At 40.3% G+C, this 24,096-nt stretch overlaps 1 protein-coding gene across 1 annotated transcript in view; it reads left to right on the top strand.

The window, feature by feature from the left end:
• LOC101860168 (dynein beta chain, ciliary) overlaps positions 1–24,096 on the top strand; it is a 71,312-nt gene that overhangs the window by 43,969 nt on the left and 3,247 nt on the right. The window contains exons 45-69 of the mRNA XM_005097671.2: positions 203–364; positions 992–1,309; positions 2,308–2,386; positions 2,983–3,209; positions 3,666–3,827; positions 5,271–5,504; positions 5,730–5,990; positions 6,829–6,975; positions 7,941–8,079; positions 8,756–8,921; positions 9,227–9,455; positions 10,348–10,617; positions 11,339–11,494; positions 12,200–12,324; positions 12,913–13,028; positions 13,789–14,048; positions 14,753–14,923; positions 15,920–16,042; positions 16,858–17,051; positions 18,158–18,434; positions 19,266–19,493; positions 20,618–20,809; positions 21,364–21,483; positions 22,656–22,898; positions 23,664–23,852. Coding sequence (XP_005097728.1) covers positions 203–364; positions 992–1,309; positions 2,308–2,386; positions 2,983–3,209; positions 3,666–3,827; positions 5,271–5,504; positions 5,730–5,990; positions 6,829–6,975; positions 7,941–8,079; positions 8,756–8,921; positions 9,227–9,455; positions 10,348–10,617; positions 11,339–11,494; positions 12,200–12,324; positions 12,913–13,028; positions 13,789–14,048; positions 14,753–14,923; positions 15,920–16,042; positions 16,858–17,051; positions 18,158–18,434; positions 19,266–19,493; positions 20,618–20,809; positions 21,364–21,483; positions 22,656–22,898; positions 23,664–23,852 — 4,788 coding nt within the window. The remainder of the gene's footprint in view (positions 1–202; positions 365–991; positions 1,310–2,307; positions 2,387–2,982; positions 3,210–3,665; positions 3,828–5,270; positions 5,505–5,729; positions 5,991–6,828; positions 6,976–7,940; positions 8,080–8,755; positions 8,922–9,226; positions 9,456–10,347; positions 10,618–11,338; positions 11,495–12,199; positions 12,325–12,912; positions 13,029–13,788; positions 14,049–14,752; positions 14,924–15,919; positions 16,043–16,857; positions 17,052–18,157; positions 18,435–19,265; positions 19,494–20,617; positions 20,810–21,363; positions 21,484–22,655; positions 22,899–23,663; positions 23,853–24,096) is intronic.

The following is a 24,096-nucleotide window of genomic DNA, read 5'->3' on the forward strand; positions in this document are numbered from 1 at the left end:
GGGGTAGGTCTGGTATGCTGTTTAAGAAAGAGAGCATGAAGGAGGGGAATAAAAACTAATGAACATCACTGATGTGTTTTATGTAGAAGTTTGAATGTGAAGGTTCCTAAAGCTTCATCAGATGTCAAAGTAACTTAAAAGGTATATTGTGTAGAATAGATTCCTTAGTAAAATAAAAATTGACCTTTCTTCTCCTTCTCAGGGCATTCTGTTTGCCGGCGCGGAGTGCTGCAAGACCCCACCTGATCTGGTGCGTCTGTGGCTGCATGAGGCTGAGAGAGTTTACAGAGACAAATTGGTGGATGAGAAGGACATGGAGACGTTTGACAAGCTCAAGAAGGACATTGTCAAGAAATGCTTTGAGGTGGGATCATGGTTTTTTTCTTTTCTTATGTTGACAGATCCTCTCCACTCCATTACAGTTAATACTTGTGAGTCCTACCAAATATGCGTTTAAGGCGAAGATTGGTATTCTGCATTTTTAAATAGTTTTGATATGGAATATGTCTTTAAACATTGTACAAAAGTGCCTTTGTAAATGTTCCTTCATGGTGAGGGCAAGGGGGGGGGGGGGTTGTTTTTCTTTCTGTAGAAGTTGATAAAAGAATAAAAATCACTTAAACTTTTTTTAGTAACATCATCATTCTAAGAATGTCTTTCCTTTGTTGTGCTGGTGTGTGTGATGCCTTGGTTTGGCTCTGTACCTTGTTGATGGCTTGGTGTAATATTCAGACAAACATCAGATTGCATTGTAAGGTTTGTTGAGTGTTGTATCCAGCCTTCATTGTGTCAATGGGTGCTTAATACACTGGAGCCCACTTAAGGTGAAGTCTATAGGACTGTCGGGTTTTGCTGAAGTAAAAGAAAAAATTGGGGATTTTCTTTTCATTCGTTTTTTTTTTTTTGGGTCATGTTTGGATTAAAACGGTTTAAGCAGTCTCCACCAGACGTTTACACTCATCTTACAATTATGTCATTGTTTGCATGTCAGGATCTCCCTGAGGAAGTCATCTTCAAGCAGCCTCTCATTTACTGCCACTTTGCCCAAGGCATCGGTGACCCCAAGTACCTGCCAGTGGAGACCTGGGCAGATGTGAACAAAGTGCTCATCGAGGCCCTTGACAACTACAATGAGCTCAATGCAGCCATGAATTTGGTGCTCTTTGAGGATGCCATGTCTCATGTGTGCCGCATCAACCGTATCCTGGAGTCACCTCGAGGCAACGCCCTGCTCATTGGTGTGGGCGGTAGTGGCAAACAGTCTCTGTCTCGTCTCGCCGCATCCATCAGTGGGCTGGAGGTGTTCCAGGTATGAGGCATAGGGGGTCAAAGGGTGTCACTGCAGAAAAGGGAAAAAAGGGAGAAATACATGAATGTTTTGTCAATTCTTTTGACAGATAATCATTAAACTGCCTACTTGATCTCCTCTCGCAACTAGTCTTTTTGGACTGTGGACATTTTATGACTTCAAGCAGTGAGCACTGGGGTCTGCTTTTCCCTCTTTCTTCAGTATTGCTGCCATTTTGGTTATTTGGGGGGGATGTTCTAGTTATCATAATCATTGTTGATTACAGCTCAACTCATTTCAGGACTTCCTTGTGGATATTTTATCAGTGTGAATCACAGCAGATCCTCAATGTCACACTTAGTTGCTGACCAACTTGACCCCACCCCCTAGTGAGATCAAACCCCAATCATGCTGCCTGTGAGCATTTGAGCCCAGCTAGTAAACTTTCAACCACAATGCCATGTTCAGTACTCATAGAATGGCATTAGTTCTTATAAGAATCGTCTACTTCTGTTCAACAGCAATCATATGATAACAGATAGACAACAGTGTATTTTTTGTTTTATGTATTCAAAGAGTAAAGGATAGCCCATTGAAAAAAGAAAAAGAGTTCACTCTTGAGCATTGGGTGATTATGGCATACATACATTTACAAAAACAAATTAAGAAAAACAGAACAAAAGATTATTGTTACAGTCACACTCAGAACTGTTAAATGCATTTACACTATTTACAGAGTCGAAGAGGTCATATGGACAATGACTCGATGCACTTCTTGTAGAGGGAAACTGAACAGAGGTGCCTGGACTGATCTCTTTTTTTCCCCCTTCTTCTCTGATTCTTTTGTTGATACTTTAATTTCATTGTTATTTTTGTCATTTTCTTTGGTCTTTTTTTTAAAGTTTGACCAAAAACGATATTGTCAGATTTTTTATTTATGTAACCTAATATTTTTGATTGTGTGAAACTTGTGTAAACTTGTATCTCTCACACGTGTTCCTTCATGTTGCCACCATCAGATCACACTGAGGAAAGGATACGCAATCCCAGATCTGAAGGTAGATCTAGCAGCTCTCTACCGCAAATCCGGTGTCAAAGGTGAGGAAGCAGGGAATCAGGAGGGATGCATGGAGGGTGGAGAGAGGGGGGTACAAGAGTACTTCAAAGCTATTTTTCACTTGACCTTAATTTTCTTGTGTATTGAAGGAGTGAAGGGGCTTTGTATTACAAGAATTGTCATTGTGTTTTCATAATCGAAGCTACCGCAACTGTTTCTGAGCACTTAGATCTTAAAAGATGAGTTAAGTCCCATCTGAAGCACTGAAAAAAATGGTGCTTTTTTTAAAATCCGTACCAAATTACAACAACTAAAGGAACTCTCTCGTATGGATGGGTCTTAGTTTGAGGTAAGTTCTTATTAGCAATTAGAGAACAGAAAATAGGAATTATGGTATTTAAGAGCCCAACAGGCGCACATGCAGTATGCCTCAGGTTGGGAGGGGGGAGAGGGGATACTAGGATCATAAATAGAACAAATCCGCGAGCGAAAAGAGTTTATGATGCCATGTGAGCGTTTGGTTGAAAGGGGTACAAGACTACAAACCATCATTTAAGTTTCTATTTAGCAGCTCACTTTCATGTTTGCACTTTGTTTTCATCCTGTCTATATGTGTTCCCCCCCCCCCCCCCCGCAGGCATCGGTATCATGTTCCTGATGACTGACGCTCAGGTGGCAGAGGAGAGCTTCCTGGTGTTGATCAACGACTTATTGGCTTCTGGCGAAATCCCTGACCTGTTTGCGGATGATGAGGTGGAGGAGATCATCGCTGGTGTCAGGAATGAAGTCAAGGGTCTTGGAATGGAAGACTCCAGAGAGAACTGTTGGAGGTTTTTCATTGATCGAGTGCGCAGAGTGCTGAAGGTAGGCCACTCAAAATAATGTTCTTTTTTCATACTTGGAATAGCACTGACTGCATGATCCAAAAAAAAAAAAAAAAAAGCACCATTTTTTTCTGTAGTCTGTCTGGTATAATTCTAATTTTGTCTGTTCTTGGATAGCAAGAACTTGGTGAAAGTAATATAATGTGAAACTTTGGGGTTTTAATTCCTTGATGTTGTTTTATGTATAAAATCAGTTTGAGAGGGAACTGCACAGGAAAATATATAGCTAAAGATACTAACATTTCAACTTTTGACTTCATCCTCAAAATGATTCTGCAAAGTAACCCTCATTCTCAAAACAAAACAAAAAAATAGAAATTAAGACTTAACCTCATGAAAATGCTTTTGGGTCATGATATATCCTATGATGGATCATGACCAGTCTTATTTAATGTGCTATGATCAACTCTAAGATGCTGATTTGTCTCCTCTATAGGTTGTCCTTTGCTTCTCCCCCGTGGGTTCAACCCTCCGAGTGCGTAGCCGCAAGTTCCCTGCAGTGACCAATTGCACATCCATTGACTGGTTCCATGAGTGGCCCGAAGAGGCTCTCAAGTCTGTCAGTGCTCGCTTCCTAGAGGATGTTGAGCTGCTTTCGGTAAACTATCTCATTAACTTACTTTTTATAGATAAATAAATTGCATTTAATTTATATAGCGCATTTCCACAAAGAACTGCTCAATGCACTGTACAATAATACAAAGAACATATGAAGCGCACAGCTCCTATAGTATTCCTCTTTCTCTCTCTCTCTCACTAGTCTCACTCTATCTCTGTCTCTCTCTCTCTTCTCTCTCTCTCTCTTTCTCTCTCTCTCTGTCTCTGTCTCTGTCTCTCTCTCTCTCTCTCTCTCTCTCTCTCTCTCTCTCTCTCTCTCTCTCTCCAGTACATCCTTGAGTAAAGACAATCCCACAAAGTTTACCCAGACACCCTCGCACACATTGATGAATTCACAGTCATAAATTCTTACAGAACAGAACAGCATGAATAAACGATAATGAGAGAACAATAGATACTGAGAGAACACAATAATATTTGTATTGGGAATGTCAGAAATTACAGATTTAAGCTGGACTGAAACAAATGCGTTTTAAGTGCTGATTTAAATTTTGATAAAGTGGTGAACTCCCGTAGATGAGCTGGTAAAGCTTTCCACAGGGAGGGGGAGTGGTGTGAAAAAGCTCTCCCTCCGAGTCTCTGACTTTTACTTTGGACAGGTCTTAAAAGTCTTTTCGTCGCCGATCTTAAAGGCCGAGATGATATATATTCGATGACCATGTCACAAAGATATGATGGTGCAATGTTGTTGACGCACTTAAAACAAAGAACAATTATTTTGTACTGAATTCCTGCTTTCACCGGGAGCCAATGTAGTTGAATTGGCATTGGTGTTATATGCTCTTTGAGAGATTTAGCTGCCTTGCTATCTCACTGTTTCCGACACTCTGATACAGCCAACTCCTCGCTAGGCCTATTCTGTCAGACAGCTACTCCTTGTCTATGAATTGCAGTCCCATGAGCGCCTGGTGTACCAAACTCCGGGTGATCAGTGATACACTTTTGGTCTATAGCAGAAGGTATCAGTGCTTGCAAATAGGTCCGCTAATTTTTTCTAGAGACCCTCTGTACTCACAATAAGGAATCAGTATCAAGCACCCACAGCACCGCTATTGAATTGGTCCTGACTGGCAGAGCTTAAGATGCATGCCACCTAAAATATGTGAACCGAGTTGATGAGGCAAGAGCATGTAAAGCAATCAGGCTTTAAAAGTTTGTTGTAATGGATGGATCATAGATTTTAAAACACCCATAGCTATGATAGATACCAAGCATTTCTTTTTACTGTGTTAGTCCTACTTCAGTACTCTCCTTCTGTAGTTTGTCCATTAGTTTTGCTTTTTTCTTTTGTTAAGAGACCACAATTGCCACAAAATGCTTCTCTTTACTCAACTAAAATAAAAAGTAGAAACAAACACAGATGAGATGTCAATCACTGTTTTCATGACTTGAGAATCATCTGTTACCACTGTTGTCATTTCAGCCCGATATGCGCGAGTCGATCTCTCACTTCATGTCCTTTGTGCACAAGTCAGTGAATGAAGTGTCACAGCAGTTCCTGTCCAACGAGCGCCGCTATAACTACACCACACCTAAGTCCTTCTTGGAGCAGATCACACTGTACCAGAACTTGCTCACCAAGAAAAACCACGAGCTGCAGGCCAGCATTGTGCGTTTGGAAAATGGTCTCGAGAAACTGCGCAGCACAGCCTCACAGGTGAGTCGCACACGAGGGGTCAGGGCTCAGGGGCTCTAGTTTGACAAATTTTTAAATTCTTCTGTCCTCTACTTCAGCTTCGTTATTGCATTTTTCGTCTTAAATTTTCAGTCAGTTAATAGGTCAGTTTGCTAAGAAATATCAACTGAAAAGTCGTTATAAATTATAAACACAAACCATGTGACAATTTGAAAATTTCAACTTTTTTTTTGGGGGTGTCCCAAGGTCGACGATTTGAAATCCAAGCTGGCATCACAAGAAGTGGAACTGGCCATCAAGAATGAGGATGCAAACAAATTGATTCAGGTGGTCGGTGCAGAGACTGAGAAAGTGACAAAGGAGAAGACGATTGCTGATGAGGAGGAGAAGAAAGTGTCTCAGATCACAGCGGAGGTGGAGATCAAGGCCAGGGACTGTGAGAATGATTTGGCCAAAGCAGAGCCTGCCCTAGAGGCTGCCAAAGAAGCTTTGAACACTCTCAACAAGGTCAGTGGAATATTCTAAATTACCGCTATTCCTAACAAAAAACACACATGTAGGTCATAGTTTATAGCAACACATTTAACACTTTGCCGTCACATCTCGCTGGTTGGCGATGTTTACCACCCAGTTTCTTTTGATTTTCCCCAAAATGCCTTTGCCTTTGATGGCCAGGGTTTTATATATATGAGCCTTGTGATGGCAAAGTGTTAATTAACGAGATCAGTAGAATGTTCTACATTTGTGCTCTTCCAAACTGAAAACCAGTCCAAACACTTTTAATGTGGGCTGTGGAATGTTCTAGATTAGTGTTGTTTTTAATTGAAACCATACACATAGATCATGGTTGGTCGGAATACACTCCACAAGATTAGTTTAATGTTCTAGATCAGTGCTGTTTCTAAATGAAAATGGAAATGAGTATATAGATTACAGAACACACTCAACAAGGACAGTGGAATGTTCGAGATGTGTGTCGAATGCGTTGGATATGGAAGCTCTGAAGTTATGACAGATTAAGAGAGAAAAGACTTAAATTGGGGGATGAGGGAAATTAGGAGTGGAAGAAAGGGAACACAATCAAGGAAAGAAATAAAAAGACTGAGAGAGAGAGAAAAAGAGAGAGAGAGGGAGGAGGGGGTGGGGGGGGGGAGATAGAGAAAGAAACAGATAATGGCATTGTGTGTGTTTTTGCGTTTGACACGTGTGAAAAACAGAAAGACCAATTGATGGACCAACTGACAGATAGGGAGGGAAGCAAAGAAAGTGCAAGATCATGTTTAATGCTTTTTACATGTATTGTAATGTTTTGGTTTCCCACCACGTTGGGGTGTGTGCTCTGCAGAACAACTTGACAGAGCTGAAGTCATTCGGTGCGCCGCCACCTGCTGTCACCAACGTGACAGCCGCTGTCATGTGTCTTCTGTCGCCTGGAGGAAAGGTTCCGAAGGACAAGTCCTGGAAAGCTGCTAAAGCCAGCATTATGAACAAAGTAAGTGATGGGAGAAAAAAATAGCTTTCTATGTATGTGCTGGAAGATATTGGTGGCTTAGTTTAAGGCTCTACCATACGCCATTTTGACAGAGTTTTACACTGAGCAGTCCATATGTGAGGCATCGTAGTTTCTAATTTTCTTTTTTGGCTCAACACCTTTTACATCCATTTAAAATCACATTTCTGTGTGGATTTTAATGAGAAATGTTGATTAAAGACACAAAAATATAAATTTTCATTTTCCAAGGACTGTCAAGCTATAGAAATTACCAAACATTGGCGGCCATTTTCTCGCTAATTTTACCTCTGAAACCTAGCGATCCTGACCTCCGTCAATCGCAAATATCTCGACTTCTATCTAACATAGATGGATTTTTTCACCAAATGAAAGACAAACGAAAAGGCTTTAAGATGATACCGATGACCCCATATGTCCAAAAATTGATGAGCGCCTGATTCCACCACGTTGTGACACATATGTTTAGCAAGACCATGAATGAAAACATAACAGAAAAAAAATGTCTAAAAGTGGCATGCTGGTTGCAGCATTACTGTGCCCAGATTTTAAAAAATAGAGTTTTTGTGTTGTACAATACAGCCACAACCCAGTGGCTGCTTATCTGAAAGTTGTGGTCTGAATGTGAGCCGCTTGGAGCAGCTTGCTGGAGATAAAGAGTTAATGTCCTTTTTGAATTAGCATTCACTGACTTTTTCATCCTGGTTTATTATCGTTAATGTTAATCTATGATACGTCTTGAGGTCAATAATGGTGAAAAAAAAGACTTGTAAGTTCACCAACAGCTTATCGTTGTTGTTGCAAGAAAAAATAGTGATTCGTGACTTACTTTGAGTAATTTGTTAAAACTTATTACTTGTTTTCTTGAGTCTTTTGGCCCAGTTTTTGTTCAGTTATGCTGAATTGACTCATGCTTGTTTTTGTTGTTTGTGTTTCTCGCTGTCCAGGTGGACCAGTTTTTGGACAACCTCATCAACTATGACAAGGACAACATCCATGAGAACTGCCTGAAGGCTGTTCAGCCCTACCTCGCTGATCCAGAGTTTGAGCCTGACAACATCAGGGGGAAGTCCTTTGCTGCTGCAGGTTTGTGTCTTTTGTGACAACTCCTTCAGCTGCACCTTCTACCTCTGTGTCTCTCCAAGCCGGTCTCTTCATTTTGTGATAATTGCTTCGGTGGCTTCTTAAATTATGTAAGGCACTGAGTGAAAATGGTAATGTTGGACTGAGGGTTTTCAGACACCTGCTAAGAATTGATTCATAACGGCATTGGTAATTTTAGACTTCTATTATTACGTTACACTTCTTTTGCAGCTTCATAAAGTTTAATTTAAAAAATGAAATGGAGCGTGTTTAGTCATTCTGATTTCAGGACAAGATTATAAAAGGAAAAAAAAACATATATATAGCGGGTGACAGATAGAACACTGCAGAGGAGAGTAGATCTATTTATTTGACAGTTGTCTCAGCTTTTCCCAATGATGTGTAATTATCATTACATCTGGGAGCTTCTCATTTATATTAACACAGCTGCTTTTGGGGAAATTGTAATGTATTTTTTAAAATGAATCTGCTTTGTAAATGAATTGGGCATGCCATTTTTTAAAACAAAATTTCCTGAAGGTCTTTTTTAATGGCTTCTTGTCATTCCTCTTAAGATCGTTTTTAAACCAAAAAAAAGATATACTATTCCAACACTCAATCACAGAAACAGTCAAACTTTTGTGTATGGGAAATAATTTTTATTCCCATCTGTGGGCAGGTCTGTGTTCCTGGGCTGTGAATATTGTCAGGTACTATGAGGTGTACTGTACCGTTGAGCCAAAGCGTATAGCCCTCAATCAGGCCAACTCGGAACTGTCAGCTGCCCGTGAGAAACTCAGGGTCATCAAGAACAAAGTGTCGGAGCTGGAGGAGACTCTAGCCAAGTGAGTTTTGTTGACTTCTTCATTGTGTATTTTTTATTTCTAGTCTGTTTGTTCTTCTATTTTCCGATTTGTTTTTGTTTTTTCCTCACTTCCTCATAGCAAAACTGATTTCTCATAAGAGTTGGTTTGATTTATGATCTTTGTTGTTTTTTAGTCTGAGAGTCAATGAGTGTCACTAACTATAATTGTCACTTGCTTATTTCTTTCATTTTTATTTTAAGTACCTCTTCAACATTTGTGTTACTATAAGTATCAGTATAACTTAAAGGATGGATTTAATTTTTGACTGTCACCTCGTGCCCCAGGTGTCAGGCAGAGTTTGAGGAAGCCACATCAGAGAAACTGCGCTGCCAACAGGAAGCAGAGACAACAGCCAAGACCATCGAGCTGGCTAACCGTCTGGTCGGTGGACTTGCCTCTGAGAACGTCCGTTGGGCAGACTCCATCGCAAACTTCAAGGAGAATGAGAAGACATTGCCAGGTGATGTGCTCATGATCACAGCGTTCGTCTCCTACGTTGGCTCTTTCACAAAGGTAGGAGTACAAGAATGTGTTTGCAGTATAATCTATCACAGTTGTTGATCTTTGTTCATCTCCACCTCCTTTCTTCTCCTCTTTCCTTCTCTTTTTTCCATCTCCTTCTCCTTTGATGCCCAAGTAAACCTGATGGGATGACTAAAACTGGGTTCTTCAGCTCACAGAACAGCAGTTGACACTTACCCAGTGGATTGTTTACCCTTTGATCGTACAGAATTCTTACACCTAAGCCCGCATGGGTCGCCTTATAGATTTGCTCCACCGCACAGTAAGGCATCGCCTTTGGTGCACTGGAGGGAAAAGGTAGTTCACTCTCAGGCATGTGCTTGGTCCATAAGGGACCCCTGATACTCCCTATTCTTTTACCCTCATTGATTGGCGGACCAAAGGCTCGCAAGGATTTGTATAAATTTGCTCTTTTCTTTTTTCTTTTTTTTAAATTTATTTTTTTTATTTTTTTTTTTTTTGGGGGGGGGGGGGGGGACTCTGTCACATATTGACCCATGACCTTTTTACTAGTTAATTTTCCTCTAACTTCTTGCTACAGATCAAATTTACACTGTTTAGAAAGTCTACTCAAGAAAAATTTTTGTAATTATAACTATTATCTTTCTTTGCTCAGTACATTTGCAATCTCTGACAACGGTCTCAAAATCTGTTCTCAGAAAGATTACTTGAAATTGCTCTTGCCATGTGTTCTCTCCTCAGCAATTTTATTAAGCCATTTGCTAGTGCTTCTTTTTTTCTTTCAAACATCTATCGTTCATATCTCTCCTCCTTCTTTTCTTTGTATGATACTTTCTAGTCACGCCTTTAATCACACTTATATGACCTATTTCTGTCGCAAGTGCTTTAAAACTTTTACTAAATCTTGAAAAATCCTTGGCAGATGTACCGCACAGACCTGATGGACAGTCATTGGCTGCCATACCTCAAGGGTCTCAAGAACCCAATCCCAGTCTCAGAGGGCCTTGACCCCCTGACCCTGCTCATTGATGATGCTCAGGTCGCCTCATGGAACAATGAGGGTTTGCCTGGGGATCGCATGTCCACTGAGAATGCCACCATTTTGACAAACTGCGAGAGGTGGCCTCTGATGATTGATCCTCAGCTGCAAGGCATCAAGTGGATCAAGACCAAGTATGGGGCAGATCTCAAGGTGAGCACAAGGCTAATGAAATGGGAATTGCTCACTTAACTCATTTGAGTCTATTTCCGTGTATTTACTCTCTTGTAACACATCTAATCTTTGGCCCTTATATGACTTTATGGTGTTGCAAGTGCTGTAAAACTCTTACTAAAACTAAAAAAACTAAGTCACTCCCACATTGCAGAAGATCTTTTTATTTTATATTGGCAGCGAAAAATAATTGTGTAACCCCCAGACATTGCCATTTCAAAATATTGATAAAATAAAATCTATTTGGACAAAGTAGATACAGTTTTCTTTTTCTGTAAGAGCATTTCTTTTTGTTGCATTTCTTTTATTATGATAACTTTCACAGTCTTTTTGTGGTCAACGATTCAATATACCCCAAAACTGTCAGCCATGCTGTGTCAATGGGCTCTGGGGTAATGGTTGTTGGGTGGAAAACAGCTCAGGTTTAAGTGAGTTAAAACGTCTTCTGACAATATTGTTTCTGTATGGTCACGTACAACCCTTTTGTATCCTCTCCATTGGAAAACGGGTATAAAAACAATGGTATGTCTTTCATTTGCAGCCGTCTTCTAATGAATCTCGGGAATCTATAAGATTTTGTGTCAGACCTTTTTATGTTTCTAAGCAGCTTGGGTAAAGTTATGAAGATCCACTCTTATCTTGTTTCTACCCTATTATAAACCTGACACCTTATGTCCTAATATGCTGTGTCTGTCCACAGGTCATCCGACTTGGAGTGAAGGGATACTTAGAGGCCATCGAGCGTGCGGTGCAGTCAGGCGATGTGGTGCTCCTAGAGAACATTGAGGAGAATGTTGACCCTGTGCTTGACCCACTGCTGGGCAGAAACACCATCAAGAAGGGACGCGCCATCAAGGTGAGAGGATGTGAGGGATGAAGATGGAACCATGAGGGGCAGCCAGGCTGTGTCTATGGGGTCTGGGGCAATGTTATTTGACTTTAGCAACCTAAGGGAGTTGGTGTTTACTGTGTCAGCATGGAATTTGCAATTTTATGCATGCCTGTGGGTTGCTGTGTGAATGCACTGAGCAATTCTACGTTACTAGTGATAAATGGTAACACAATTTGTGATTTTACCAAATTCTGTCAATTGTTGCTGTGTACATGCAACATATGTTTTTACCAGATTGTCTCCATAGGTCATTGTATAAATGCAACCATAGAGTGTGACTGTGTCAGTCAGTGGTTGTTGTATAATGCATTTGATATCCCCTTAGTTTTCTTAACGGTCCATACATTATGTTTGCTTTGAATTTATGGTTTCATATGTTCCATGCCTCACGATACATTTAGGCATTACAGAGGAATCTTGAACTTTTCTTTTCTGAGGGTGTTTTTTAAAATCGTATTATAGTTAGAGTGATTTTCTACTCTCTAAAAGGGGTTTTTTTCTTAATCAACAAGAATCTTTTCTGAAACTAGATTTAGTAAGGATTAGCTTGAGCCATGCTGCACGTTTCCAACTGCAAAATAAAATGTAGTTTGTGTGAGTGGATGTGCCTAGAGTTAAAAGTTGAGACTAGACAAGTTCCTGAGGTATTTCTTTTTTTTTATAAACCAGATGGGTGACAAGGAAGTGGAATACCACAAGGACTTCAGGCTCATCCTTCAGACCAAGCTGGCAAATCCCCACTACAAGCCAGAGATGCAGGCCCAGACCACTCTGATCAACTTCACTGTCACCAGGTAAGTTCTCTGAGGTAATGCTTATCTTTGCTTTACATCTGTTATGGATTTGGTCAAAGCAGTTTTGTTTGCTTCTAAATAATTCTATGGAATATATGAGGATTTCACGTTGAACTTTGAATGCACAAATTTCTTTTTGTCTGTTTTGCTTTTCAAATTGTTTAAACCTTATAAATAAGTGACAAGATGGTGAGCAATATACTGTATATATGTAATGACTGCATGTGCACCCAGCTTATGAGTTTTCCTGTTCTTGTTTATAAAAGTTACCAGAGGTTCTCTCAGCTATTTGGATTCTAGAAGTTTTTGGTACGCCAGAGGCCAGTGTCACTCTGAATGAATTTCTTCTTTTCACTCTATTCTCTTGTTGTTTATGTCACTGTCTTTGCTGATTTGCTGTTATAGTTGATTTGTCATTGTTGTTTATATTGTTGTTATCGTTAGTGGAGCAGCTGTTAGACAATAGTGCTTCTACATTTTGTGTCATATTAGGACTCTTGCCTCCTGTTGATTGTCCCATCTTAGACTGCTTTCTCACTAAATTGTGCCCACCCACTGACCACAACTTTTGTGTTCCCCTCCCTCCAGGGACGGATTGGAAGACCAGCTGCTGGGTGCTGTGGTGTCCAAGGAAAGACCTGACCTGGAAAAGCTCAAATCTGACCTGACCAGACAGCAGAACGAGTTCAAGATCACACTCAAAGGTGACTGCATCTACTGGACTATACATGCCACTCTTGTTTCACTTTATGTTTCTTGAAATCTTGAACATTTTTTGTAAACTTGTTACAGACTGGGAATTATCAAAAAATGTCTCTTTTATTTTAACTATGTCTGGAAAAATGTTTCTTACATTTCAAGATAAAGCTCAAAAGCTTAGAAAAAAAACAACCGTGCAAATGCCAAACTATATATAATTACCAGGACATCACCTCATAGATACGGGCAAGAAGAGTAAAGAAAAAAAAAACACTTACAAGTACCTTTTAGAGAAATGATCTCTCTGTATCCTTCATTTCTCTTTTTGTCAGGTTATTTCACTTTGGATATTAAACTGACAAGAGATTTTCAACTGTCTTGACCAAAAAAAATCGTTCTGTTGTAACGTCTCATGACAGCTAATATCTGTAATGATTGAGATGTGAGGAAAATGCCTTTGAGAGAATTATTTTTTATCTCTTTATATATGTTTAAGTACTAATGGTTTTCCAAAATTATTTCCGTTTGGCAGGAGATGGTTGGAAGCACCATTTGTAAGTCTTAGTTTTTCTGTTGTCTGCTTTTTGTCTCTGTCTTCCTTGCTTTTTCCTAGCCCTAAATGGCCATTATTGTGTTGATGTGTCTGTTTACTCAAATGAGCAAGTTCCTTTGGAAAGTTACCTTGCAGTCTTGATTTTGACATTCATGACAATCTCTTGTGATGTAACGTGTCCAATAACGCTTCATGTCTCTTGATGTCTTCAGGTCTTGAGGATAACCTCCTGGCACGTCTGTCTGCGGCCGAAGGCAACTTCCTGGGTGACTACGCGTTGGTGGAGAACTTGGAGACCACCAAGAGAACTGCTGCAGAGATTGAGGTCAAGGCTGCTGAGGCCAAGGTCACGGAGGTGGAGATCAACAATGCTCGTGAGAACTACCGTATAGCGGCTGCGAGAGCATCTCTCTTGTACTTCATCATGAATGATCTGCATAAGATCAACCCCATGTACCAGTTCTCTCTCAAGGTACGCTCAATTTACTGATTGGAATCATTGATTATAAGTGTTCTATGGACACAATTTCTATCATAATTTTATAGCCATGATGCTTTGAACCCTGTCCATTAGTATAAACCCAGGCTATATTGGATACTTTCTACTTGTAAAATAGAAGTACTCTATAAAAGATGTTTACCTCAAAGAAATCAAATTCACTTGCATATCAAACCATTACGGTACAAATGATGGATTAAGCTGGTTTCTTTATTCAACTCCTAAACACTCTCACCTGATTCAGATAAACAATACTTTTATTTCTCCTAGTATGTTTGCTGTCATAGTAATAAGTAACTTCATGTAATTGATAAAGAGTTATTCAGTTGTGTAAAGAAGGGCTGTACCTATAAAGGTTCAGCTAAGTCAAGTTTGACGTAAAAATGCTGTTTCCATCATGTCTGTTTTTATTATATTATTGTTATCGTAGCTTGTTCATTGTTGTTGTAAAATAGAGACCAACCAATAGTTGTGATTTAATGGTGAATGTTAGCTTGAAATTGTACTTGAATACTTAAAGAAAAACAACTCAGCATACTCCTCACACACACACATGTACACTAACACATACTCTCTCAACTCCCCCCCCCCTTCCCCCATGCACATACATACACACACACACACACACACACGCACACACACATCATTCATTCATTCATGCGTGCAAACTCGTGCAGGCATTCAGTGTGGTGTTCGACAAAGCCATCGACCGTGCTGAGCCAGCAGAGGAGCTGAAGCAAAGAGTCATCAACCTCATTGACTGCATCACGTACTCAGTCTACATCTACACTACCAGAGGTCTCTTTGAGAAAGACAAGCTGATCTTTGGCACTCAGATGACCTTCCTGGTAAGCATCAGATACTTTTACCAGATTTTCTTAACAACATCTGTGTGTGGATTTTAGAAAACTTGATGCGTCAAAAAGTTCCATCATTCTTTGGCTTTTTTCATTGTTTTGGGTGCAGTCAGAACTTACTGTATAAAGTCATAGCATTTCAAAGGGCACAAGGGTCCAAATAATAACTTTTGAGAAAACAGTTTTAAGAGTTTGTCCTTGGTGTGTAGAGAGTGGAACAAAAGATGTGTCTTGGTTTGCTGGTACAGTATTCATATGCACTGGGTTTCCCTAGAAATTCAGTACAATTTCCCTTCATTTGGCAAGTTACAGTAGAGATATGCCTGACAATTATTGTCCTTCTGCAGGAGTTAAAGTTACAAATCTTATCAGAATTTGTTAATTTTTTACTTCAAAATAATTTGTAAAGAATTATTTAAAACTGTATTTGAGTAAAATTCCTGCGAATGAAGATTTTTAAATGGTTTATCTTTCCATGTTTCTTACAAGTTCATTTGCAATACAAATGATAATTTGCTAAATCTATTTTTGATATCTCAAAATAACCTTCTGTACATTCTGATGGGTCTTGCTCGAATCCACAGAAATTTTTCTATGTGCTGCATTCTATTTTGATCTAGATCTAGTAATATGTAAGGGCTAGTAATATTTATGGAATATCTTCAGTTACAATGCTTATGTTTATAATGTTCTTAAAAAGTAGTTTACACGAATCTTCAATAAACTGATTTATATTAAAATTTTAGATTCTTTCACTCGCGGCACTTTGCTTGTATTTTGTGAGGGGGTCCATTCTTATGAACTGGTTTCTCATTTTTGTATTTTGTTTTGAAGTTTACTTTTATTTTATGTCTGTTCTGCGGTGGTGGTTTCACCTTTTACTGCAGAGTACTTTCATCATGTTTGATTTGAGTTTGTTCTGGTTTGCCAACTTGAAGCCCTGTTGTGTGAAATGTTCTCTTATGTTTAACTCTGTGCCTGCTTCAGATCCTTGTCATGGGCAATCAGCTGAACCCCGTGGAGCTGGACTTCCTGTTGAGATTCCCAGCAGTGCCCAATCTGACCACACCCGTGGACTTCCTCAACAACAATTCCTGGGGAGGCATTAAGGTATCAAGATGTCTGTACTGCAGTTTCAGAGAAATAGGAAGGGAGGGGGGGGAAGGGCAGAGCAGAGATGGGACAAAAGGAGGTGGAGGGGAGAGATGGAACAAAAAGGAGGGGAGGGGGAGATGTGCCAAAAAGAGGATGTAGGGGAGAGATGGAACAAAAAAGGGGCGGGGGGGGGGGGAGATGGGACAAAAAGGAGGTGGAGGGGAAAGAAGGAACTAAAAGGGAGGGGATGGGGAGATGGGCAAAAAAGGGGAGGGTGGGGGGGGAAGAAGGAAAAAAAAATAGGGGGGGAGGGGGTTGGACAAAAATGGAGGGGGAGCAGATGGGACAAAAAGTGGGTGGAGGGGAGAGATGGAACAAAAAATAGGGGGGGGGGATGATAAATGGTACAAAAAGGAAATGGGCGAGAATGGGTTGTTTTTGAGGGAACAATTCTATTTGATATGCTGGAAAAGAAAGGCTGTCCCAGTTGAATGGTATGTCTTCATACTTGTTATATATAAGAAAATTGTGATTCCATAGTTTGATTGATTACAACATTGTACCATAGGAAAAAATGCTTGCCCTTTTTCTTGTTGAACCACCTGCAAACAGGTACCTGGCAATCAGCAGCGATGAGAAATGACAGTGATTATAACCTATACTTCATGGGGTACTACTCTGTATGTCAAAATGTTCTTAAATTTGTGTCTAATAAGGCCTAAAACTAAAACCTAAATAACAGCAGCAACAGCAAAAAGTCTTAGGCATTTGATGAGCTATGTTTGTTTTACTAAAGCCTTTTTGTTTTTGTCTTTGTCTCCTGTCTCCAGGCCCTGGCCGCCATGGAAGAGTTCCGTAATCTTGACCGTGACATCGAGGGCTCCGCCAAACGCTGGAAGAAGTTTGTGGAGAGTGAGTGTCCGGAGAAGGAGAAGTTCCCACAGGAGTGGAAGAACAAGACCTCATTGCAGAAGTTGTGCATGATGAGGGCACTCCGACCTGACAGGATGACTTATGCTGTCACGTAAGGGATTTTGGCTGTAACTTTTCAGCACCCCTGTTTTGTTTCAGTATGAGCATTTTTACGGGACTTCAACACAATTGGGTCATATAAATGCTGAAGATTAGAGGTGTTGCTAGAGACTAACATACAGAAAAAATGAGGAGAGATAAGGACGACTGATGTTTGGTAGGAAAGAAGGCCCAAACAACATCAGAGCACCTGCTAATAACATCCACTTAGCCTCCCTATCAATACAACTTAGGCAATGTGAGATAGGGGTTGCTTTGACCCTGCCTATTAAGAATAACCCAATCTGATGAGATCTGACATCCTAGCAGAAAGACAGAGATACTTGATGAAAGAAGTTCCTGAAACCAGAATCAGACTTTGATCTGTGGGTAATGCCAAAGATTCAGATTATTATGCCATGAACACTGATCGTCACATTCTAATTCGTGAAGCCTCATATAATTAATTGTGCCCTCTCGGATTGCTGCTCTTCAATTGAGTCAGTCAGGCGCTAGGCTCTCCCATGTGTAGGTATTCATGTTGAAGTCTTCTAAAGATATTTTTCAGGGTGTCTTTGTAATACTTTTGTGGTGCACCAAATTTAGGCTTCCCTAAAGACAACTTAGAAGAGACTACTGCTCTTGGGATTCTGAAATCAGGCATTTTTATAACATGGCCAGCCCAGTAAAGTTGAGTCCTTTTGAGCTTAGGAAACCTTTAGCATCTGCCCTCTTGAGAACTTTGGTGTCTGATATTTTGTCCTGAATTTTGATGCCAAGAATTCTCCTGAGACATGTCATATGGAAATTATGGCTTTGTTACACTGTTACTAGCAGGTTTGGGGTGGGAGAGCAGCATGGTAGACTTTCATATGTCTGTCTGGCTGCCTGTTTGCCTGCCTTGCATGTCTGTCTGTCTGTCTGTCTGTCTGTCTGTCTGTCTGTCTGTCTGTCTGTCTGTCTCTCAATCAATGATGTTTTAATCTCCTGCACCCTCTCTCCCTGTCTCTATATTTCTGCCTCCCTTTTCTTTTTCCCTCTCCATCACCTCCTCTTTCTTCCTCCACTCACTCTCCCTATCTCTCTCCCACCCCTGATATTCCTTCTCCTTATCTGCAGGAACTTCATTGAGGAGATGCTGGGAACCAAGTATGTGGAAGGCCGAGCTGTGGAATTTGCCAAATCATTTGAAGAGTCTGGTCCAGCCACGCCCATCTTCTTCATTCTCTCCCCTGGTGTGGACCCTCTGAAGGATGTGGAGAGCCTGGGCAAGAAGCTCGGCTTTAACACTGACAGCAACAACTTCCACAACATCTCCCTGGGTCAAGGTCAAGAGATTGTAGCTGAGCAAGCCATGGACCTGGCTGCCAAGGAAGGTCACTGGGTCGTTTTGCAGGTGAGTTCCTACAGGCATGTCAGTGACACGACTTTACTGTTGGGAACTGGGTAGTTTTAAGGGTGGAAGGAGTATACTCAAACTGAAAATTACTCTATGATAAGAAGAAAAAGAAAAAGAAAACAACAACAACAACAACAACAACATGTCCATGCACTACAGCATGCTTTATGCATTTTACAATTATTAATTAAATCTAAATCCTAGACAATGAAGTTTTTGTGGTGGTTTCAGATTCTGCCAGTCTGAATATTTTCATCTAAAGTAGAATAACCTGCTTTGTAAAAATGAATATCACCGTCCTGCTAAGAGAGTGGTCCACCGAAGTGGTTCTCCATAGGTATGAGCTAATTGGCAAAAGGTGCCTGATTTCTTGTTTTTCCTGACCCAGGCTGCTGTAATTTCTTTTATAAAAATGGGAAAGTTTTTAGCACATTTACTCTACTTTATGACGTTTGGGTAGGCCATCATGAATGGGATGCTCTGGTAGGTCAGGTTTTATTCTAACCTTAGTCTGACATGAGCCATTATTGTGGAAATTTGTTGATGATACACAAGATATTTCATATGTGTTTCTTTTGCTTTAACTCAACCCTGAATGATGGTCATTGTATTCATTTGTTTCTTTTAAGTGAAACAAATATACTCATTTACTCTGTGTTTAGGTCTCTGTGGGCATGGAAAAACAGAAAGTGAGCTAAATTTAGTAATACTTTCGGAGTTATATTTTGTATACTAAGTTTATACATAGTTTCTGAGACTTATTTTTTACAGCAAGTAGTTTGTGAGTTTTTTTCCTTTGCATGGATTACATTCTTTCTTTTCTTCTAGAACGTCCATCTTGTCGCCAAGTGGTTGTCTCGTCTGGAGAAGAAGATTGAAGAGTTCTCCACCGAGAGCCACGAGAACTACCGTCTGTTCATCAGTGCAGAGCCGGCAGGTAGCCCGGATGCCCATATCATTCCCCAAGGTATCCTGGAATCGGCCATCAAAATTACAAATGAGCCGCCAACTGGGATGTACGCCAACTTGCACAAGGCCTTGGACAACTTCAATCAGGTGAGAGAGCCTATAGAGAAGAAAAGTAAAATGTTTAGCGTGTAATAATAATAATAATAATAAATAGCATTTGTATAGCATTTGTATAGCGCATACCCCCGCTCAACAGCAGGCTCTATGCGCTTTACACTATATTATTACCCCAGAAGACCATAGAACACTCCGAAACATTCTCAGCTTCCCGGGAAGCATATAGTGCAAGCAGCTGATTAAGTGCTCAAACACTAACAAACTGACAAGATCTTTCCCTGTCTATAGTCGGGTACCCATTCCCACCTGGGTGAAGTGAGGAAAATTTGTGTAAAGTGCCTTTCCCAAGGACACAACGTCGGGCCCCTGATGGGATTCGAACCCATGACCTTACGGTTGCGAGTCCCAGAGCCTAACCACTAGGCCACCGACGTGTTCATTCAAGGAAGTAAAAAATAAGCTTTATCATGAAAAGAAATTACAAGTCTATTCATGGAAATAAATGCTTAGTTTTATCATAAAAAATAATGACAAGTTTTTTCCTGAAAATAGTGACCAGTTGAGTTAGAATTATTGACAACTTTATTTCAAATACTCAGTGTAAGACTCCTTCGTACATCACTTTTCATATTGGTGTACAGGATAGTCTTACATTAAGCCGTCAGTTTGTCCCTTTAAGAAGTTTTACTTCTACCGTGGTACCTATGCATTGTCCATATAGCACAAAGGCTGTGATGGAAAAACTTGTTATGACTTTTTTCCCTCACCTTTTACTTTGTTGTCAAAAGTTGTAGGGCTGACATGAAAATTTTGATATGGTATTTAGTATGTATTCTCTTAAACTGCTTCACTCAAACTTGCAAGTATTTAGGGGAGTATGTTCATATTTAATTCATATAATTTCATCTGAAAAGAGTTTATGGAGATTTTACTTCCCAACTTTGCAACAATTGTGTAAGAAAATAGAATTAACCTATTGTATTCTTTAGTTGTTGAATGCAAAATTTTCTCTGAACATCATCCCAGTGAATTGCATCATGTATAGTTGCACATTTTAATTAATGGAAAATTGTCTCTATGACAGCTCACAGCAACACAACACGTTTACAATCTTTTTTTTCTAACATTTTCTGCTGCTTTGCTCTCCATCTCAGGACACTCTTGAGATGTGCGCTCGTGAGAGTGAGTTCAAGTCTATCCTGTTTGCCCTGTGCTACTTCCATGCTGTGGTCTGTGAGCGCCGTAAGTTCGGCCCTCAAGGTTGGAACCGTGTGTACCCATACAACACGGGAGACTTGACCATCAGCATGAATGTGCTGTACAACTACTTGGAAGCCAATGCCAAGGTGAGTCTCGAGAGTTGTGGACTTTGCTTTGAGGCTCACAGGTTTCTGAGAGAGAGGAAAGGAAAATGGAACTATGTAGAATAAATTCCAAAGCTAACTTTTTCTACAAGCTCATGAAGAAATTCACTTTTCTTTTCTTATACTGGCTAAAAGTTTAAAAAATTGGGGCAAATCCAGGTAGTATCTTTTGTCAGAAATGAACTCGGAAGTTAATTTTTCTGAATAGCCAACTTTTTTCAGAGACCAACTCAAAAGTTTATTATCTTTATGGACCATCTAAGATTACTGTTTAGTCTATCCTTTTGATGTTATGTACAATGCTTCTCTTGCTTGGTTTATTCTTGTGGTTGTGTACAACTATGTCTGTGCTTTTTGTCACCCAGTTGATAAACTGCTCTTCTTGAAAAGTTTGACTTCCCCTGTCCCCTGCTGGACTATTTTCTGAGCCACCGGGCTTGGTCGTCACAATCAGTGTAGTCTCATTTCCTTCTATTCCTGTAAGCTGTAAGACCAATTCTTTGGAAGTAAAGTCTTTCTTGTTTTGTCATTGCCAGGTACCTTGGGAAGATCTGCGTTACCTGTTTGGAGAAATTATGTACGGAGGCCACATCACTGATGATTGGGACAGACGACTTTGCCGAACATATCTGGAGGTCTACATGCATCCTGATATGGTGAGCAAATTTTTAAATTCTGTTTGTTTGAATACTCACTCTGTATACTCTCTCTGTTGCACAGACACAGCCACATGCATGCACATACACACACACACACACACACAGCCACATGCATGCACATACACACACACACACACACACACACACACACACACACACACTCACACTCACACACACACACATACACACACACTTCAGCAGCACCATGGTGAACACATAAAAAAGCAACACCTTCCCATCATCACAAGCTTTAAAAGCTATCAAGCTTTCATCTTTTACTCGAGGCAAATGTTTCCTTTAATGTGCATTTTTTATACAGTGGAAACCTGATATAACAGGGATGGTGGGAGTAGAGAAAAAGTCCTGTTATATCCGATCCCTGTTAAATCAGAAATGCAAGGAAAGTGAGCATTTGTGGACTAATCTAGCTGTGCTTGTTCATAGGTAGTTTCCCTTGCCACAAGTACCCAGGAACAGGGGTTTTGCCCCGACTTTCTCCTTGCGTCCTTAAACCACATCAGAAGAGCTTGGTCCACAGCATCTGCATCGCGTAGTCTCATCTTCTTTCGATCCAGAGCAAACTTTTCTTTGGAGTATGCTGCCACTATCTTCTCTCTATCCTTGATAATGGTGGGAATTGACCCTTGTGGAATGTCGAACTGATGACAAATCTCTGCCAGCAGAGCTTGCTTTTTGTCAACAGTCTGACTTATTTCGTATTTTTTGCGAATTGAAAGGCATTTTCTCTTGTGCTTGACATCGTTGGTGGCAATAATGAAAGAGGTCGTTCTCTCTCTCTCTCTCTCTCTCTCTCTCTCTCTCTCTCTCTCTCTCTCTCTCACACTCTCTCCCTCTCTCTCTCTCTCTCTCTCTCTCTCTCCACATTGTTAACTAGCCTTTGCCCCTGCTATAACCGGTTGGGCTCGATGAGGCCCTGTTTTTGCCGATAACTTTTAATAGAGACAAAGAGTAGGAAAAAACGGGGATTTAAAAAATCCCTGTTATTACCAGATCCCTGTTATTACCGGGCCTGTTATATATATGGTTTCCACTGTACTGATAAATTCCAACTTTCCCTGGACTAAAATGAGGTCACAGAAAAGTTCTATAGTACTTTTTCTGTAGAAGCAAACCTACAGCATGAAATTATTTTTTTTCTCTCTTAACAGCTTGACGGTGAGCTGTTCTTAGCTCCCAGCTTCCCAATCCCGCCCAACTCTGACTACAAAGGCTACCACACGTACATTGATGAGTGCCTGCCTCCAGAGAGCCCATACCTCTATGGTCTGCATCCAAATGCTGAGATTGAGTTCCTGACCACCACATCTGAGAACTTGTTCCGTACTGTGTTTGAGATGCAGCCACGAGATGCGGGTGCTGGTGCTGGCGCAGGAGTCAGTCGTGAGGAGAAGGTAACCCCATTTTGACATAAGTTTCTGTAGACGGAAGAAAATTAGACTGAGAGTATGCATAAAAACTAAATGAGGAAACTAGAACAATGATATAGTTGGGGGGGCTTTTTAATCTGTCAGTAAATGGCAGTAATTTGAACTTATTTGTGAAACTTTTAATATTAAATATGAAACAAATTAACACTATGCCCCCTCAGAACGCCGATCGGCAACGGTAAGAAGCCGTCCCTTTTCCCCCCAGGACGCCGATTGGCGACGGTGTGATATAGCATGTACCGCACCTGTATCCTGGTCCGTGGGGGTCCGCTCTGTGCGCTGCGTGGGTGAAAAGTGATAAACTACAAAATGATTTTGCTGTGGAACTTTTCATGAAATATAATTATGCATTATAATTATGCATACACACATACATGTAGATATATATATATATATATATATATATATATATATATATATATATATATATATATATATATATATATATAATATGTCAGTGTGAAATAAGGTAACATTTCATAATATTATTTCTTAAATGAAAAGTTTTATGAAGGCAATAGAGAATATTATTATTTCTTTAGTTAGTCACTTTCTAGAATTAACTGGGAAAGTCACTGTTTCAAGCTTTTGGTAAATTTTTTGCTTTTGCTGTCATTGTGTTTCATAAGACATTGTCAATGGGTATGTATCGTACTCACTACTTAACTTAAATGATGTTAACAGATGTAGATAAGAGCAGATGAGCTACTTGAGTCATTCTCTATTCAGGTCAAGTCCATTCTGGATGAGATTGTAGAGAAACTTCCGGATGAGTTCAACATGGTGGAGATCATGGCTAAGGTGCCGCCGGAGGAGAGAACTCCTTACGTCGTGGTCGCTTTCCAGGAATGTGAACGCATGAACATGCTCATGAGTGAGATACGCCGCTCCCTCAAAGAACTCGATCTTGGTCTCAAGGTCAGTTGTGCTTGTTAAAAAAAATGTAAATGTTTTATGCTGCTGTACATATCATTTGCTTCATTTGTGAGATGTTCTGCATGGACCCTGCCATGGCATCAGGGTGACCTCGAGCTGTGTGGAATACATCTCAGTAGAAAGATGAAGAGGATTAATAAAATATCTCCCCCTTTTGGGAATTGAACCTATATCTTGTGCTTGCGAGGCAATAAGACCTTAACCATTGCAATCATAGCCATTAGTT

Source organism: Aplysia californica, unplaced genomic scaffold, assembly GCF_000002075.1.
Source record: "Aplysia californica isolate F4 #8 unplaced genomic scaffold, AplCal3.0 scaffold00161, whole genome shotgun sequence".
NCBI classification, from domain to species: domain Eukaryota; kingdom Metazoa; phylum Mollusca; class Gastropoda; order Aplysiida; family Aplysiidae; genus Aplysia; species Aplysia californica.